Source organism: Leucopleurus acutus (genome assembly GCF_964270905.1).
Source record: "Leucopleurus acutus genome assembly, chromosome: 5".
In the NCBI taxonomy this organism is placed as follows: Eukaryota; Metazoa; Chordata; class Mammalia; order Artiodactyla; family Delphinidae; genus Leucopleurus; species Leucopleurus acutus.
The window spans coordinates 72,576,112-72,594,925 of NC_139147.1; the positions used below are offsets into that span (position 1 = coordinate 72,576,112).

The 18,814-nt window shown below is 40.4% G+C and overlaps 3 protein-coding genes across 7 annotated transcripts in view; 2 read left to right on the forward strand and 1 right to left on the reverse strand.

The window, feature by feature from the left end:
* The window catches only part of SENP5 (SUMO specific peptidase 5), a 41,573-nt gene extending 32,068 nt beyond the window's left edge, over positions 1 to 9,505 (forward strand). For 3 of the 5 annotated variants that reach the window (XM_082840217.1, XM_082840220.1, XM_082840218.1), the window contains 4 exons: positions 928 to 1,065; positions 3,726 to 3,809; positions 5,282 to 5,332; positions 6,199 to 9,505. In XM_082840217.1, the coding sequence (XP_082696343.1) occupies positions 928 to 1,065; positions 3,726 to 3,809; positions 5,282 to 5,332; positions 6,199 to 6,309 (384 nt within the window). In that variant the 3' untranslated portion in view covers positions 6,310 to 9,505. Of the gene's footprint in view, positions 1 to 927; positions 1,066 to 3,415; positions 3,833 to 5,281; positions 5,333 to 6,198 lie in introns of those variants that run through there. The other 2 variants (XR_014326244.1, XM_082840219.1) reach the window with 2 other exon arrangements.
* A 448-nt stretch (positions 9,506 to 9,953) lies between these two features.
* Positions 9,954 to 17,857, reverse strand: NCBP2 (nuclear cap binding protein subunit 2). The gene is made up of 4 exons (XM_082839187.1): positions 17,728 to 17,857; positions 15,624 to 15,805; positions 12,220 to 12,358; positions 9,954 to 11,613 (listed from the first exon to the last, which is right to left on the reverse strand). The coding sequence occupies exons 1-4, from the start codon at positions 17,803 to 17,805 to the stop codon at positions 11,542 to 11,544; spliced, it is 471 nt and encodes a 156-aa protein (XP_082695313.1). The 5' UTR covers positions 17,806 to 17,857; the 3' UTR covers positions 9,954 to 11,541.
* A 135-nt stretch (positions 17,858 to 17,992) lies between these two features.
* On the forward strand, positions 17,993 to 18,771 carry NCBP2AS2 (NCBP2 antisense 2 (head to head)). The gene has a single exon (XM_082839321.1). It carries the CDS (start codon positions 18,036 to 18,038, stop codon positions 18,333 to 18,335), a length of 300 nt encoding a protein of 99 aa, XP_082695447.1. The 5' UTR covers positions 17,993 to 18,035; the 3' UTR covers positions 18,336 to 18,771.
* Positions 18,772 to 18,814: the final 43 nt, after the last annotated feature.

Here is an 18,814-nt window from a genome sequence, read left to right on the forward strand (position 1 = left end):
AAGACCCAACGCAGCCAAAAATAAAATAAAGTAATTTAAGAAGAAAATAGCCCTGTAATTGTTTTAACCCAGGGAATCACTAAAATACAAAAAACGCCTGAGAAAAATCCATTCACTCTTTTACAAATGTTTATTGAGTACCTACTACTTTATCATCCAGTCCACAACTGGGATTTTGAGTGGTACAGTGAATGTTTCTAGATTTTTAAGTGATATGTATTACGATATGAAGGGTGAGTGAGGATGTAAAGGACATGAAGAATTATCAAGGCTCTTTTTCTCAATTTCGACATCTGAGAGATTTGAGGTAGTGATAATAACAGCTAAGATTTATTGGCTACATATAATTTGCTAAGCACACTTTTGTGCATTTTACATTTATTGTCACTCTCAACAACTTCATAAGGTGGGTACTATTGTTATCTGTATTTTATAATTGAGGAAATCAAGGCACAGAGAAGCTATGAAAATTGCCGAAGTCATCTGGCCAATAAGTGGCAGAGCTACAATTTGAACTTGACCAGACTTAACTTCAGAGCCTGTGATCATATTGCAAGGCTATGTTGTTTTCTAATACCACAATTCCTTCCTAAATAAGAATTGATTCTAGGTCAAATATGTATATAAGAAAATAAGTTAGGCTTAAAAATAAGGGGCTAAGTCATTTTAGGTAGTTAATAAACACAGGTTTAGCAGGTTAAATGGAAAACAGTGCTTTCTGTTATCTTCAATTTTCTTGTTGTGTGTTTTAGCTTACTAGTTACAAACATGGGCTTTAGACTAAGATCTGGGTTCAGATTCTGGTTTCACCACTTCCTAGTTTTATGACCTTGGACAGGTCAAAGGTCAGTAAATGGAAGCTGCTGTTTGTTGTTGGTTTGGAAAGCCTGTGGTGATGGCTACATTTCTTTTTCTTTTCTTGATCAGGTGGATTTGTTTAAAAAGAGTCTTCTGTTGATTCCTATTCACCTGGAAGTCCACTGGTCTCTCATTACTGTGACACTCTCTAATCGAATTATTTCATTTTATGATTCCCAAGGCATTCATTTTAAGTTTTGTGTAGAGGTAAGTTAATATACTGCCCCCCGCTTTTTTTCCCCATTTATTTTGTGATTGACCAGATGGTATCTCAGCTCTAGGATAGAACAACAGAAGTCAGTACCACAGATGATCATTTTCTGTCATGTCATGTCAAAAATGTTGGCAGAGAAAAGGACAAGAGGAATCTCCAGGTGGGAAGAGGTAGCTGTCCACGATCTGGATCCCTCTCTGAGATACATGCCCTGTTTTGGATTTCATCAGATTTTTTTCTGTCTTTCCCTTAAAACTACATTTTGAATGTGGATAGAAATCATTTTCCTTGGTTTCTCTTAGAGCTAAAATTGGCTTGTATCTTCAAAATAACTTCTGTAGAGTGTATTATAGCCAAGAGAATCAGCTGGCAAAATATTAGAGTTCAGTTAATAAGAGTTCAATAAGATGGTGGGATACAAAGCAAGAAAAATCAGTATGTTTCCTGATTCTCCCGCACAGTTAGAAAATGTAAATGAAAACAGAAAGATTCCATTTTCAAAAGTAGCAAAGACATGAATTACCCAGGAATATACCCTAACAAAAAATGGGGACATTCTTTGAGATGAAGACTCTATAAGGTATTTAAAGGAAATCTGAATAGATGGGAAGACAGGCACACTCAGTATCGGAAGGAGATTAATTCTCCGTAAACTAATATAAACTAATTTCTGTCCTAATCAGTTTCCCAGGAGGATTTTGAATGAAACCTGATAAGCTCATCCTAGAATTCATATTGCAAAATTCATGTGCATGAACAGCTAAAATAGTTTTGAAGTAGATCAAAACTGAACAAAGGAATATTTGGTCTACTAGATGTCAAACCATATCACAAAGTTTTGAAAATTAAAGCTATTTTAATTATATTGGTTTAGGAATAGACAAGTGGATTGGTGGAACAGCATAGAGAATCTAGAAGTAGCTCATGTATATGTGGGAACTTAGTATATAATAAAGTTGGGGACGGACAGGCTATTCGATATATGCCATTGGGAAAATTAGCTCTCTATTTGGAAAAGTAAAATACAGGTTCTGTTTCATACTATTTATAAGAACAAATTCCAGATGGAATAATGACCTAAATATAAAACACAAAGAGTGTAGAAGGTCTTATACAGAACCAAAAAAAGCAAAATGCCTAAAGGAACAGATTGATAAATTTGACCATGTCATCATTTAAAACTTCTGTCTGTCATAAAGTTAAAAGGGATAGATTTGGAGAAAATGTTTGTGACATAGATAATAGTCACTATCCAGAATATAAAAAGAACTACAAATGAATAAGAAAAAGAAGGATCTAATAGAAAGGGACAAAGGATAAAATAAGTGATTTTTAGGAAAAATGCAAATAGCCATTAAACACATGGAGAGATGCTCAGCCTCACCAGAAATATGGGAAATGCAAATTAAAACTACCTCAGGGTTCCATTTTTTGCCTATTATGTTAGGAAAAGTTTGATGTTACTAAAGTGGGTGTAAGAAACAGGCATTCTCAATTTCTGGTGGAGTGTATAAATTGATACAGCCCCTTGGGGAACAATTGCAATTCTAAGTGCCTTATAAATTAAAAAGACACATATCCTATTACATACTAGTTCTGTTTCTTGGTATATACTACATAAAAATACTTGCATATGCACACAAGAATGGGGCATACACCAGGATGTTCATTGCAGCATTACTGATAATAGTGAAAAGTCAAAACAACCTAAATTTAGCTCTACTAACAGAATAGCTAAATACATACATACACTGTAGTATATTCACAATATTAAACTGACCATAGCAGTTAAAAAGAATATAGTAGATCTTTGTGTCCTAACGTGGAAAGATCTCCAAGACATACTGAGTTTGGAAAAGCAAGTTGCAGAATGATACTATATATGGAAAGAAAATACGAATATGCAGATACGTGTATGTGTGTATGTATGTATGTATGTATATACAGACACATATTTGTATTTCTACATGTACATACATACTTCTGCTCCACCTTCAGGGGGTTAATTTAATTCATGTAACCTCTGACTTCACCCTTAGAAAAGATAGGCAGAGAAAGATACACAAAGAGGTGGAGGGCATAAGGGAAAATTAGGAACTTCAGTAGGCTTCATCTTGGTAGAGAATTCAGCAGTGGACTTGACTGTATTTAGTATCCAGGATGGGTTTTAAGTATCACTTTCTAGAAGCTGAATGATACTTTTACCTGCAGCCCTCAAAAACATGGAGTATATCTAAGGCTAGAATGTTTAAATTTCATTTCAGTTATTAATGATTTCTGCCATGGGTTCCTTCCCTTTGTTGGGCATTGGCAGTAATTAAGGCTTTCTTTTTGTTTTGCCAGTATTTATTTAAGTTTCAAATTCAGCAAGTTGACTTACTCCTGGAAAAGGCTGACCATCTCATAAAAAGATCTAATTAAAGCATATACCAGTGTCCACAGTCTAAGTGCATACAGTACAGAAGGTCTGAGTCCTTCACTCTATAAATTGAAAAAGGTCTGAAATCAAGTTCCAGCTTTAAACTCTTTAATGCATACTCTGCCCAGTGGTGGGGCCACAGCCTCCTCCTTTGCTTCTGTCTGCTGCGGGCAGGTTCCATTTTTCACCAACTGATGGAACACAGCATCTGTGTTGTGGTTTCTTTTTAACCAGAATATAAGAAAGTATTTGCTGACTGAAGCCAGAGAAAAAAATAGACCTGAATTTCTTCAGGGTTGGCAGACTGCTGTTACCAAGGTAAGTAAGTGATAAAAATGAAAACCCAGGCATGTCAAGGGGCTGGAATTGTCTAAGGGGTGGGTGTCTTTAAAAGCACTTGAAGACTGATCATGAAGATACCAATAGAGAGCCTAGAGGCTGCAGGGAGGCAGCTCAGAGTAAACCTCAGTTCAGTATTCATCACCTGGCTGCCCAATTTCCCACTGCCTGCTGGGGCAAATAAATTCAGTCATTTCATCCTGGGGGCAGCTGCTGATGATATAGTTGCTCTGTTGAAAAAAAGGAAAAAAAAATTTTTTTGGTGGCACCTGCCTCTTGCCTCATGGCTCTTATTTCCAGATGACTCATGTAGACCCAGAGAAATACTGACATGACTATTTGGATTCACTAAGGGAGCAAGTGTACTGGGCTGCTTTCCAGGCATTTGGGGAAGACAAGTGGCCTGAGTGCTTCAGTCTGAACAGTCTAGAAGCAGCACTGTGTTTGGCCATAGACATAAAAGCTGTATGCGGGGCAGAGTGAGCAGACCTAGCCTTTTAACCCTGTCACAAATAATCAGTGTCTTCCGTTTTATGGGCACTGCTTTGTTTTCATAGTGTTTTTCTGTGTATGATCTCATTTGATCCTTACAGTCTGTGAGGTAGGCAGGTCATTTAGGGATAAGAAGCTCTTTATTGTAGATGAGAAAGCTGAATCCTAGGTGTGAGCTTCCCCAAAGGCCATCAAAACTATTGACAGAGTGAAGTCTTTGAACTCAGGTCTATCCGGATCAAAGACACTGTTAAAAAGGCAGGGTCTTGAAATAAACCTTTAACCCAAACCCAAAGGGACAAGGCTTATTTGTTTATCCTTGAATTGTACTATATGCTAACTTATAAACTTATGTTTTGTATTTTAAATAACCTAGTATATTAGTTCAAACCAGAACTGAACTTGTGAATATTCTGAATTTACCCAGTAGTATATGCAGGTATTCTAAATTTAATCAGGATCTTTCATATTCCAACACTTTAGGCAGAGTACAGTAACCAGTTCTTTGGAAAACATACTGCTTACCTTTACCATGTCTTTAAATGAATAGGACAGAGTTGTGAAATATGAGATGAAAAGGGAAGACTGCCAAGCAGCATTGTTACTACGTATTCAGAGTCCAGGCCATGCACTGCGTTCTCTGATCCACAATTCCATTTTGATTCCATTGTCAGTGAATTGATAGCAAAACTAATTATCCAAATGGAAGTTTTAAAATAGGATTTTATTTGATTTCCCACTTCTCATATTTAGGCAAAATGTTCTAAGTTGTGGTTGATTGATAGCTCTTTTCATGGCCAGATGCCTCCATAAACTCAAACACTTTGAATACCAGAGGTACACACCAGCTGTCTTGGATACAGACAAGTTTCCTGTCTCGCTCATTTTTCCATAAAAACAGCTTTTCTTATCTGAAGAGGAATACTTGGTTTTAATGATCGTTTTGTTTTTCCCCATAGTGTATTCCACAACAGAAAAATGACAGTGACTGTGGAGTATTTGTGCTCCAGGTAAAGAAATAGTTTTTTCAGTATTTACAATTTATAAATTAAATTTATTGGGTTTAGGGAGAAGTGGGATCCCTCTGATGTATACAGGTACTAGGTACAGATAACAGAACACTTTTCCTCCCAACCCTCCTTTGTTGTTGGGAAGCAGTAGTTCTGCATTTTCATATATTATGATTAGGAAGAATCACCTTCTAAGGCTGAAGATGAATAATTGGTATCATCCATGTCTTATCAGAGGCTATTGGTAAGCCACATTGGAGACTGATGTGAATTTGTCTGTTTCATAGACCCTTGGCATTGGTAGTATTAACTATATTTTTCTAACCATTGGTAGGTGGTCTTTAACCACAGAGTAAAACCTAATTAGATTTTAAATAAGGGCCACATTTAAACACTGTGCTTTCTCATGCTGTAGATCTTAGGTCTCAAAGGGCTATTGAAAAAGTTGTTATACATTTATGAAGGAAATTATAGTACATAATCCATGAATTTAGAGATTTCCGAAGATCTTGGAAGATGGGCTCACTCATATGACTCACGTTTGTAAACAAATTCAAGTTCTCACTTAAAGGCCATGTTAGGTCTGGCTGCATTCTCAGCAGATTTCACCTTTAGAAGAACTGGAGCCCCTTCATCGGTTTTGCTTTTCACAGTATTGAGTGGGGAGGGAGGGAGAATCCCAAGACATATACTTGCCTGGAAAATTGACTATAATTTGGAGGTAAATGTTTTAAAACAGTTTTACAAGTTTAAACAAACTTTAACATTTGCCTTAGACCCTATTCTATTAGGTCTGCATCTACTAAAATACATTAGGCTGGTACATAACTCCACGTGCCACTTAAGTGTTTCTGGGACCTTTGCAGTACTGCAAGTGCCTCGCCTTAGAGCAGCCTTTCCAGTTTTCCCAAGAAGACATGCCCCGAGTGCGGAAGAGGATTTACAAGGAGCTGTGTGAGTGCCGGCTCATGGACTGAAACTCAGCAGGGACTCTGGGAAGTCTGACCAAGTTGGAACAGATGGTTTGTTACTTGAATCTCCAAACACTTATTTGAATTTTTACAGATATTTCAGATCAGTGGTGTTGGGCCACTGTTGTTACCTCAAATTTATTTTCTGCCCTTACTCATTTCCCTAGTTACTATGTACTATTTTTTAATGTTCAGTTTGGTTTCATTTTTAATTTTATGGATTCTGTGTGTGTGTGTCCCCCCATATTTAATATTTATTATCCAAACGCATGCATATAGACAGAGCATGCAGTGCAGAGTATTAAAAAAAAAAAAAAAAAGCCTAGTAGATTTGGTGCAGCTTTTGAAACTTAGTTAGATGTGAACTGAATACAGGTTTAAATTTTAATTCCAGAACCTAAAAATGCAGGATGTTTTTGATACAACGTAACTCTGAGAATAGTAGATGTTCCCTGGGGCATAAAGGGTAGCTAGAAGGGGTTTCAGACAAAGCCAGTCCTGTTTTATTTTTACCAGCAGCACCTTACACTGACTTCCCTCTCCAAGTGAGTCACATTCCTTTTGAAGGGTGAAAAGGAAGTGGCCATAAACTGACTGGTATGTTCTATTTATGGAGGCACACTTGTAAGCACAGTGCCTGCTTTGGGAAGAGTTGATTAAGGTATGAGAAAAAGACAGCGACCTTGAGGGTCCATTTATCTTCACACATGAGAGATTTCAATCTTGGTTTTAAGAAGCATTTATAATAAATGCTTTAATCTTACAAAGGCTTTTGCTGGAACACTGATTCCCTGGATTTTTCTGGTTTTGACCCATTAAAAAATTAGTATCTGTCAAAACTAGTGGTCAAACAAATGAGAATTCAGCCTTTCTAACAGCAATTGTTTCCCATATGGAAGAAATTCAGATTTGCCAAATACCTTTCTATTTCAAGGGTATTTAAAATATAAACATTCAAAACCGAAGACTGACTTCAGGTATTTTGCACGTGGGTGGAGAGGAGAGAACAGGAAAGGTATTAAGGGAGACATGAAACTGTGGGAGTACAGCAAATGTTATGAGTTTTTTCCCTCTTATTTCTCTAGTGATCTCAACAGCATGCAGGGCTCATCTGCCTCTGCTTGACCAACCCTGAGACTCTAGCACAGGAGTCCTTTTTTTTGCTTCCATGAACCTCATCTTCTGGGGGAAGGCAGAAGTGGCCCTGTCCTGATTTATTACCCTTGGCTGCATTAGGATTAAAGTAATGGATCTTGCATCTTTAATCTAACAAAGTTTTGTGATATTGGAAAGGAAAGGAAATAGGGAAAGATGCATGTTAAACTACATCTTTTCTGAACTGGGGGAGGAAAAACAACAAACGTGTATACAAGAAATTCAGAAGCTTGTACAGAAAAATACCAAGTAAATGGCAGAAGATGCTTTGGTTTATGCCTCGTTAGGTGTGAGGTGTTGAAAATAAAAAGCTAAAATGTGCAGTTTAACTTGGCCATAAGGTAGGGCTGACTGCCAGCAGTTGAGGGTGGCGTCAGAACATGTTTACATGCAGGGTTCCCATCCCCAGACATTCCAAGCACCAACACCAATGTTTACATTGTAAACAGCCCCAGCACTTTCCTAGTCCCTCAGACTCAAACTCCTTAGTATAATATAAAACCAGGTCAGTATTTCTTATTGTGCTTCAAGTCATTAAAAAGACTGCTATTAGAGGCACTTTGTGCTGCTACAGGTAGGGTTGTATCAGCATTAGGAAAGGTGACAAAATGGGTTGGGTGTCTTCTTGAGGTTTTCAGGCATAATTATACAAACATGAGATTTTTCAAACCTGTATGTGAGACATTTGCCTTTTTTTTTTTTTTTGTAATGGGTAACTAGACTATTGATTTAAAATGTCTTATACTTTAGAGCTCCGTATCTCGTATCTCACTCTCTGACAGAACGAGGCATACAGAAGAGACAGAATTGTGTTCTGGCCAAAATCTTAATGCCCAAAGTTTCAGTTGCCATTTCCTCCACTCTGAGAAATGGTCATGCTCTTAACAGGGAGGCAGAGAGAATCTAAGGTGAGCTGTCCCAAGTCCAGGGTGCCTTTCACGTCCAGTTTAGTAGGGCACCTTGAGGTACATCGTCCAGCATGCTTTAGCTTAAATGTCAAATATTTTAAGTCTGGTTAAAATGTTTCTCTGTTGTTCACGAAACTTGCTTCAGCACACATAGTTGCTTCCCCCCATCTTGAGATTAGGTGCAAACCTCTATTTAGCCCAAGCCCTAAGTTTAGAATGGCCTTTATCCTGATGTTTGCAATAATGGCTTCCTTGCAACAGAAATTTTGGAAATACAGTCTGGGCTGTTGGTAGAAGAGACAGGCATTGTTTTACTCTCACTAGCTTGGCACTGAGTTGTTTGGGTGCCCTCAAGGTGGGCAGACCTTATGCTTTTGGGGTTGAGGGCAGGCCTTATCAAACTAAAAGCTGCTTATGATGTGCCTTCAACAAGCTGCTCAGTCCTCTCCATCAGCAAATTTACCAGTCTGTAGTTGCTTTTATCCTTTTGTTAAATCTATAGCAATGAATGTAGATTTAGTTCAACTTTTAGTTAAGTTCTACTCAAGAATCATAGAGAACCAACCTTCTCTTAAGGAAGGGATGCACTTAAGGAAGGGAGAAGCAGCAGTTGCTGCCAGTAATCCCCAAATCATTTGTTTTGGCTTTGCAGTTTGTTTTCTACTTATCATTGAATATGGTTAACATTGGTCACCTTGAATTCATAGTTGGAACAAAATAACAGACCTAACTGGGACACAGCCAGCACTAGCCTAAGTTGAGCTGCCCCTTTTCTTTGCAGTTGTGGTATACTACTTCCCTGGGTTAGAAGGAATAATTGGGAGCTCTGGGTGAATCAGACTCTTCAGGCGAGAACCAGTGTGTTAATAGTGTGAATTAGATATCCTGATTACCTGCTCTGCTTAATTGTTATGCAACTGAACTAATCAGCAGGTGTAAAGCACATACTTTGTTATGTGCTAGGCTCTGCCTCCTGGCCTGTAGGTAATTAAGACGACCTAGGGAATGCCATCAGAAGTGCTAATTGTATTTGGGTGTTAACAAAAGCAAATCTAGACAAGCTGTCCACTTAAATGGTACCTTTTGGTTAGAAAAAAATTATTTAAAGATTGTGATCATGTAAAAATCACTCAAACCTTCTAGCAAAAATATTTTTTTGAAAAATAAACTAAATGCCTTTATAAATGTGTGTTCTCTTGTGTTGGATAAAATGTACTGTTTGGTAATTTTTCCCAGTGACATACCAGTCACGACAAGGCTCATCTATTAACAAACAGTGACCAGTGTGGGCTCTAAGCAGCCCACACTGTCCATTAGTAGCATTTTTTGCAATGATGGAAATGTTCTGTATTTATTGGCATCCTACAAATTCCATTATCTACAACAGCCATTAACCACGGGTGGCTACTGAGCATCTGAAATGTAGCTAATGTGACTGACTGAGGAACTGTTTTAATTTAGTTAGTTAATTAGCTACATGTGGCTAGTGACTAGCAATATTAGTAACTGTCAAATTAAAATGGACATGCAAATTCTGCATACTATTCATAGAATTCCCCCAAAAAATGTATTCCAGAGTAAAGACCGCTTCAATGTCATTATCGGTGAGGAAACACAGACAATAAGTTGGTCCAATTTTATTGAAATCTGTTACAGAAGACAATTCAAATAGGAACCACTGTGGTTTTAATGCCTATAGAAATCTGAGTTACGTTTTACTGCAAAATATAAAATACATTAATTCAAACTACAGTGTAAAAAAGATTTTAATAATGAATTGTTTGTCCTCATTAAATTAGATATTTGCAAATGTCTTCCTAAATACAACTAATTTAGAGATATCTTTCTTTTAAAGTTCAAATAGCCAGTTTAAATTTGAGAAAACATACACTTACTGTAACATGAAAGATGTTCAATTGAGATACTTCAGCCCCAACTTCACAAACTACTGGAAATTAGGAGATACTTTGTTGCTAGATGAAAAAATATCACTTACATCAGGGAAAATTATACTAGACTACCAGTTTAAAATGAGCAATAGTTCACATAATATTAGAGAAATTCTCTCTTGCCTTACAAATGCAAAATAAATCCTCCAGACTGCCTTCTCTGTAGAGACCACCAGCTCACTACCCAGGCTCTGAAACTCAGCACAGTTAGCTAGGGAAAAAACAAGACAGACTTCAGTATGAGAATGAGCCAAAACATTTCCCGAGGGAAGCATTTCTGATTTTGTTAAGTATTCTCTTGATCTTTAAGCTCTTTTTTTAAAAAACAAAACAAACAACCCCACTCAATTCCCAAGATCAGTTTGAAAATGAAAAATACAGATCTGCTGGCTCTCACAACAACCTTCATCATGTCAAGGCACTGGTTTAACTCACATCTCCTGATATTTCCTCCCCATTTCCTAATGACAGCGTCCCCCCCTTGCCCTTAGAGTAGTTGAGGTTCCCTCTAATACAGACCCTTGGTTTTTTTAGCGTTAGCGAAAACATATTTTGAAAAATGTGTTTAGTAAATACCCTTCAAGTCCTGACCTAATTTCCTGATATAAAAAGCACATAAGAAGTGGTGTCCCCTGCGACTGTCTAAGGCTTACCCAACTATTTAGGAAGTTCCCTTGACTCTAAGTTTGCCTTTAGAGGTTAAAATTCAACATAGAAAAAAATTCAGTTATCAAAATCTATTCCTAATTTAGAGTAAAGCTACATTACACAGCAAAACTCCACTTATTAAACTTTATCTCATGCAAACTTAAAATTTTAAAAATAGTAATTCCAGGCCCCATGGTAGACCATAAACCTACTTAGATGCAAACATGGTAAACACTTAAAAATTTTTTTTCCATTCTTCCTAAAAGAAGTGTGTTTTGGCTGATAGAGCAACATAACACATGAAGTCTGTTGCTAAGGAACACAATTTTTGACCTGGTAACAAATCATTCTGGTAATCTGACACACAACCAAGATGTTAAGACTATAGAATTAAAGGCATTCTTTTGGATTCTGTCCTTTAATAAGTTTTTAAGTGGAAAACCATGAAGAGCCTTCCAGCTCAGTAGAGACATATTAAATAAAGCTTGGTAAAAATAGGCAGGTTCGCAGACCTTGGGAATGCACATCAAATTCAACAGGCCAAAGGAGTGAGTTTTTCATGACGGGGCTCTCACCACTCACTGGTTTTGGGCCAGTTTTCCATAACCTCCTCTCCCAGCATCGTAGTCCTGACGATACTCATCTCGCACCTTAATTGAAAAGAACATGTTACAGTATAGAGAAGATGAGTGTAACAAACATGCTTCCTAAAATGTGTCAAATAACTACGCCTTTTCAGGTGTCATGATGTGAACATTTCAAGCAGAACAAAACATAATTTTAAGCAACTGATAATATAGCTCAACTGCGCTGCAAAATTATTTAAGACTACCTAATGGTGTTTTACCAAACACCAGGTTCATACTCAGCATTCAAAGATAGCACGTTGCAAAGAATAAACTATTTTAAAATAAAAATGTAAAAGTCATTTTACTGCATTTTGCTTTTGTTCAACACTCTTGGCAGGTGGAGAACATTTAGCCCCTAGCAGAAGTCCAATAATGGTTGCTTGTGATGTAGATAATATACTACTTAATGGTTTTTAAAAATAATTTATCATCACTTCTCAGCCTTTTGGCTAAGATCAAGTGTAAAAATAATTTACCAACCCCAATGGGTGGTTTTCAGATTCACTTCAAGCCAAGGTTATAGGCACAAAGTTATTTTCAAAAGAGCAAATACAAATTGACAAAACACTTGTCATTTAGGACTGGAATCCCAGGCAAAGGCTGAACCCAGAGAACCTTTCTGCATACCTGGCCCCCAGAACGCCCACGGCCATACTGCCTGCCCTCCTTAAAGCCTGCGTCCCAGTCTGTGCGAATGATCCGGTCATCCAGACGAGTTCCATTTATGTACCGCATGGCATTTTCTGCATCTGCTCTTAAATAGTATCTTAATTATAATTATTAAGGAATTAGCATTTCTCCAGATATTTTTGTAAACAGAGGAAGCAACATCTAAATGAAGCTGAGTTAAGAAAAAGTACAAAAACTAATCCAACCAGATGGAGTTCAAAGACAATAATTTGTCTTGCACAGGCCTGTTTGAGATTGGTCCAGAAGCGGTCAAAAATGACACTTATCCGTGGCTACACTGATGATTTTTTTGATAATCCTGTTAAGTATCTGGTTCCACTGTCTCCATATTTTGGTTTGCAAAATATAAAATATGTTCAGTGCAGGTTTTAACCATGAACTGTTATCCAAGAAAACAGCATCTTTGGGTTCCCTGAATATGAAGCTGTATATTCAAGAACCTTAAAAAGAGGTCACGGTACATATGAATTGCCATTACATTTCATTAGAAGGAAACACTCAAAATATCACTCACATTAGTAGTTCCAAATCAGATCTACTAAATCTGTCTTTGGGGTGCTATTAAAAAAAAATCTCTGTAAGTAATACTTACGATCATTAGCTGGGTTTACGAAATACTGATCTGGACTTTTTCCCCTTGTCTTTAATTACACAGGTAGGGAAACACTGAAATTCCAGTGTCAGCATCTACACAATGCCTAGCACACAGTGGGCATTCAATAATTTTTTGTTGAATGAAATGAATGCTAAAGGGCAAACTGAGGAAAAAAACACTTAACAATGAACGGTAGTCTTTCTTTCAGGTATTTGCCATCATGATTGTTGATCTCTGACCTTCAAGGCAGATGCAAAAACACTCCAGTTCTTAGAGACTGGTTATTATCTAGTATTTTCTTTGCCTTTTCTGTCCCCCGTGAACTATTTTACAGTATTGCCACCAGAGGCAAAAGTAAAACCTAAGCACTCGTCCCTCGTATCTGAAGGAAGAGTGGGAAAAGCTTGCAGAATCCAGAAATCAGATACCGAAATCAAAAGTGGCGCTTCTGGGACTTCCCTGGTGGCGCAGTGGTTAAGAATCCGCCTGCCAATGCAGGGGACACGGGTTCAATCCCTGGTCCAAGAAGATCCCACATGCTGCAGAGTAACTAAGCCCATGCGCCACAACTACTGAGCCTGCACCCTAGAGCCCACGAGCCACAACTACTGAATCCCATGCGCCGAGAGCCCGTGCTCCGCAACGGGAGAAGCCACCGCAATGAGAAGCCTGCGCACCGCAACGAAGAGTAGCCCCTGCTTGCTGCAACTAGAGAAAGCCCGGGCACAGCAATGAAGACCCAACGCAGCCAAAAAATAAATAAATAAATAAATTTACATATTTTTTAAAAAGTGGGGCTTCTGGTTCAAGCTGATAGAGCACGTTTTCTCTTCTCTACTTCTCAAGGCCCCCATTAAAACAGAAAAGAAACACATATACAAAGAGACCATAAGCAGACTAGAGATTCAACAGAAGGTGAAGAGTACTAGTGGATGAAACAAAGTCACAGTGCGAAATACCCTTGAAAGGGCTTAAAGGAGACAGCAAGCCCAGGAGGCTTTTTTTTTTTTTGGTACGTGGGCCTCTCACTGTTGTGGCCTCTCCCGTTGCGGAGCACAGGCTCCGGACGAGCAGGCTCAGCGGCCATGGCTCACGGGCCCAGCCGCTCCGCGACATGTGGCATCCTCCCGGACCAGGGCATGAACCCCTGCATCGGCAGGCGGACTCTCAACCACTGCGCCACCAGGAAAGCCCCCAGGAGGCTCTTAATTCCAAGTTGAATAACAAGTGAGGCTGCATATAGGGTTTAATTAAAGGTGTCTATGTGGGGAAAAGACCTGTTAACAGAAAGGCATTTAATCCCAGGCAAATAAAAGTAAAATGATAGGGATCTGAACTGTCTGGAGGAACTAGGGCATTGTCTTTAACATTAGCAAGCCAAATAAAATCCCTTTTCATTCTAGCATTTGAGAAACCCACATGTCCCAAAGGCAAGGCAGCAACTTAAGAAGTTCTGCCTGGGGACTTCCCTAATGGTATAGTGGTTAAGACTCTGCGCTCCGGAGCGCAGGGGGCCCGGGTTTGATCCCTGGTCAAGGAACTAGAGCAGCAACGAATCGTGTGCTGCAACTAAGACCCGGCGCAGCCTAATTAATTAATTAATTATTTTAAAAAGTAGTTCCGCCTAGATCCACATAGTCTTTTTTCCCCTAATTATGATCAGAAATCCAGGGATCACCAGAAACTGAAGGAAATTTTACGGCATAAATACAACCAAAAGAAACAATTCAGGGCACAGAAAAGAAAATTCAAGACACGGTAGATCAGGTCTGGAAAATTTCTCAAACAAAATGACCTAAAAATATTAGTTAAAAAACAAAACATCAAAGGATAAATCCAGAAGGTCCAATATTTGGAGTTTCCAGGGAGAGAATACATGGTCACAAGTAAATATAGCTTTGGTTTTGACCTATAAAATCAAGCTATAGGGCTTCCCTGGTGGCGCAGTGGTTGAGAATCTGCCTGCCAATGCAGGGGACACGGTTTCGAGCCCTGGTCTGGGAAGATCCCACATGCCGCGGAGCAACTGGGCCCGTGAGCCACAATTACTGAGCCTGCGCGTCTGGAGCCTGTGCTCCGCAACGAGAGAGGCCGCGATAGTGAGAGGCCCGCGCACCGCGATGAAGAGTGGCCCCCGCTTGCCACAACTAGAGAAAGCCCTCGCACGGAAATGAAGACCCAACACAACCATAAATAAATAAATAAAGCAAAACTGTCAACAAGTAAAAATAAATAAACACTATAAAAAAAAATCAAGCTATATACATCTACATAATGAAATACTATACAGTTGTTTTAAAAAGAGGTAGATCTACATATGCTAACATGAAGCAATTTCTAAGATAGGTGAAAAAAAAAATGAGTGCATGCAGTATGCTACCACACATCCATAGGATTACTTCTGGAAAGACCCACGAGACTCGTAACTGATTGTCTCTGGACTTAGAATGGTATAGGGCTTTTATTTTCACTATGCTCTGGACATTTTGAAATACCATAAGCATACACATTTTCAAAGATTATTTTTCTTAATCAACTATGAAAAAAATGGATTTCAGAAAGAATGTTAATGTTAATAGCTTTCCCAGTGTAAGAGTATAGCACACTGGACAGAAGGAAGGAGAGGCAGAGATAAGTGTAGGGATGCTAATCAACGAATATCCTCACTCATCTTGTAAAATAGGGTACCAGCCACTCTGGGCCCCACCTCTGGCCAACAGCTACATCAAACACACAGGAAGGATACTCCACAAAGCAGAACCCACATGCTGTTTTCTTCATTTTATCCAGGCCCATGATGATTTTCTTTATGTCACCACTTTTGCTGAAGAGTTCATAGATTTGTTCTTCAGTTGTATAAAAGGAAAGATTTCCAACATACAATGTACAGCTTTTCTTCAGCAATTTTTCCTGTTCTTCATTGTCACCCTAGAATTTCCAAGAGCAAAGTGAAAAAAGAAAGGCACAAAACAATGTGAAGCGTATGCTCCAAGTTATATTTTTTAAAAGCATGAATATACATGGATACCACACACAAGAAACAGGTAATATGTCTGCCTCTAGGGAGAATCAAGGGACTGCAAGTCAGATCTCCATGTATGGAAGTCTCATTTAATTCTCAGAGTTGAATGAAGTAGGTCCTAATTTATTATCCTCATTCTACCTGAGGGAAGACAGTTAAGTAGCTTGTCCAGGGTCACACATATAATCAGTAGTTGTAGCTGGAATCCAAACCCAGTCTTATCCCCAATCCCATACTTCCTTAAAAGTTCACAGGACAAGAGTCATTTTAACAATACATTAAAAATAGGTTTTCCAGGACTCTGGAATGAGACATTAAATAAAGTAGATTCACTTTATCACTGCTGTTACTGATTTGTTAAAATTATGGTCAAGAAGCATTTTCCTTTTTCCTTCTTTTCTCACACATACAAGTCATGTCCCACCAAACAGCCTACAGTTTAGGACAACTGGTATAAGTACTTATTTAAGGTACGATAATAATGTGGATCCCATTCAGGAAACACTGTAGAAATTCTACAAGACAGTATCTTACTACTATCTAAATGAAGCTATAGGCTTTAGACTGCAGAGATAAACAACAGCAAAAGTTGAATCCTTTCACTGTTTTAATCTTGCAGGATGCTTGAAATTCAGGATGGTTATGATGTGGAACTTTCTAAAGTAATGAGACCTGTAAAAGTGATAGAATGAAAAATCATGCCTGGCATACAGTAAGCATTTAAAAACAGTTGACTGCGTGAAAATCTAAGATCCTTCTCAATTTGACCTCAAATTTCCATTTCTCTACCCTACTAATGCATTTTAAACATTCTCCACACCTACCTTCTTCTGTATGTGACCCCTCCTTTCCCCGTCACAGGGAATTTTCTGAATCCTCACAGCCCCTCCCTTTCCACTCATCATTTCTGCCTAGATTATGATCACTTACCTCCATTGTAAATCTGTACGTTTACAGTCCTTCCATTTACAATCCCATAATCCCTAGAGGATTATGAAGTCTTAGGGTGTGGAAACTGTCTTCCCTCTCTAAGGTTTAGCAGAAGGCTTCAGCAACAGCACTCAATACAAATTTACTAAACAACCACTAGTTAATGAGTGTCAGTCACCTCCACCCCATCCCCGCCTTTGCTGATACTGAAGAACCCACCTTTAATAGCTGTAGCCTCCCCCTTTTCCACAGAATCTGCTGTGATGTGGGCCAAACGAAAATTTCCCTCTTCTGAAACCCAGCAGTTCTCCGATCTTGACATCCAGACACTTAACATGCTGGTCCCCCCTCCACACTCCAAGGGCTCCCTAAAAGTGGAGGCAGGGCTCAACTGTGTCTGCCACTCACCACGTACAACTTGTGGAGGGCCGTTTAACTAGACCAAGGAGAGGACGCGAAACGCCAAAGCGCAGTTTGGCTGATGTAACTGAAAATTTAAAAATAATTAAAAGCCCCGGTATCTGGGTCAGGATGGCGCCTCCACATGCTCCACGTGTCAAAAAGGCACCGCTTTCCCTCATCATAAAGTCACCTTCCCGCGGCACCGTTCGGGAAAACCTGAGACGCCAGTACTACTGCCGCCCGTCTGCACTGCCCCGGGGATCAGGCAGCGGCTGCTAGGGAATGTGAGAGCGAGCCTCAAATTCCCTGCCTACGAGAGAAGAGGATTCAGTGATATCCAAACGCCCTTTCAGAATCCATTCCACAGCAGGCACCGAGGCTTCCCTTCGCGTTTCGGGATACCAGGGAATGGGAGACGACACAATGAGACAAGAGCAAACCAATTCTCAGCCTTCTGGCCCGGGGCTTCCCCTTCTCGCTGCCCCGCTTGCCTCACCCGGAAGTGCTGGTCCCGGTACTGGCTCAGCTCGACGTAGGAGTCGCTGCGCAGCGCCTTCAGGAGGCCACCCGACATAACGCACAGATTTCGGTCGAGGACGCCGCCACTGCGAGAAAAACGAAGCCGCCCCGGCGGTAGCGGAACCGGAAACGCTCGGAGGCCGCTGTGAAAAGTCTTAATCCCGTGCTCCAATCCCAGCGCGGCAGTGTCGTCATCCGGCGGCGCCGGCGCAGACGTGGTCCGTAGTCAGGCGTCGCCGATCAGAAGTGAGAGCGGCGTGCTCTGGATTCCGGGACGCTCCGAGGATGATTCTACGGCGGCTGCTGGCCGCCCTGTTGCACAGCCCGCAGCTGGTGGAGCGTCTCTCTGAGTCGCGGCCCATCCGGCGTGCGGCGCAGCTCACCGCCTTCGTACTGCTGCAGGCCCAGCTACACGGGCAGGACGCGGCCCGGCGCCTGCGAGCCCTCGCGGCAGGGGCCGCGGGCTCCCTGGGCTGCCGCGCTGCCCGCTTCAGAGACACCTTCATTCAGGAGCTACGCCGCAGCCTCCGGGAACGCCCGCGGCCACCACCAGGTAGCCAGAAGGGCCCGGGAGCAAACCCCTAAACCCAGGCCGGGCCGAGTCGAGGTCGCCTGCTTTCCCTTCAGGGCTCGACACCGACCTCGGCGCTATGAAGTCATCCCGGACACTACGCATGGCTTGGAATCCGGACTCAGATGGTCCGCCTACAGAGGTCCCGCTCATCAGAGAGCCCAGGCCATACCGACACCCCTGGTGAAGGGAGCCCTGTGATCGGTCGGGACACAGCGTATGAGGAAAGCCCCCGAAGCCTGACAGAAGTAAAGACTGGTACCTGATACACCGCGCGGGCAGAGCGCCATGGACCAAAGTACAACCGGAAAGAGGGTCTGCCCTCTGAAATGGGACTAAAACTAGTGATGGATGCTGCTGCCTGTGCACTGATATAGCAGGACACTACTTCCAGGGGAGATCCTGGATGAAAAGACAATCCTGCAGTTGCCAAAATCCTCTGATTAAATGTGTGAGCTGAGTAATGGGTATTGTTACCGGACAAGGTTCTTTT

Excerpts from the sequence above, each read along its gene's own strand:
- NCBP2 (XM_082839187.1), bottom strand. The coding sequence starts at position 17,805 with ATGTCGGGTGGCCTCCTGAAGGCGCTGCGCAGCGACTCCTACGTCGAG. Across the intron at positions 15,806-17,727 it reads ACCGGGACCAGCACTTCCGG|GGTGACAATGAAGAACAGGA; the intron begins GTGAGGCAAGCG and ends TGGAAATTCTAG. Across the intron at positions 11,614-12,219 it reads GTGGGCGTTCTGGGGGCCAG|GTGCGAGATGAGTATCGTCA; the intron begins GTATGCAGAAAG and ends TTTTCAATTAAG.
- NCBP2AS2 (XM_082839321.1), top strand. The coding sequence starts at position 18,036 with ATGATTCTACGGCGGCTGCTGGCCGCCCTGTTGCACAGCCCGCAGCTG.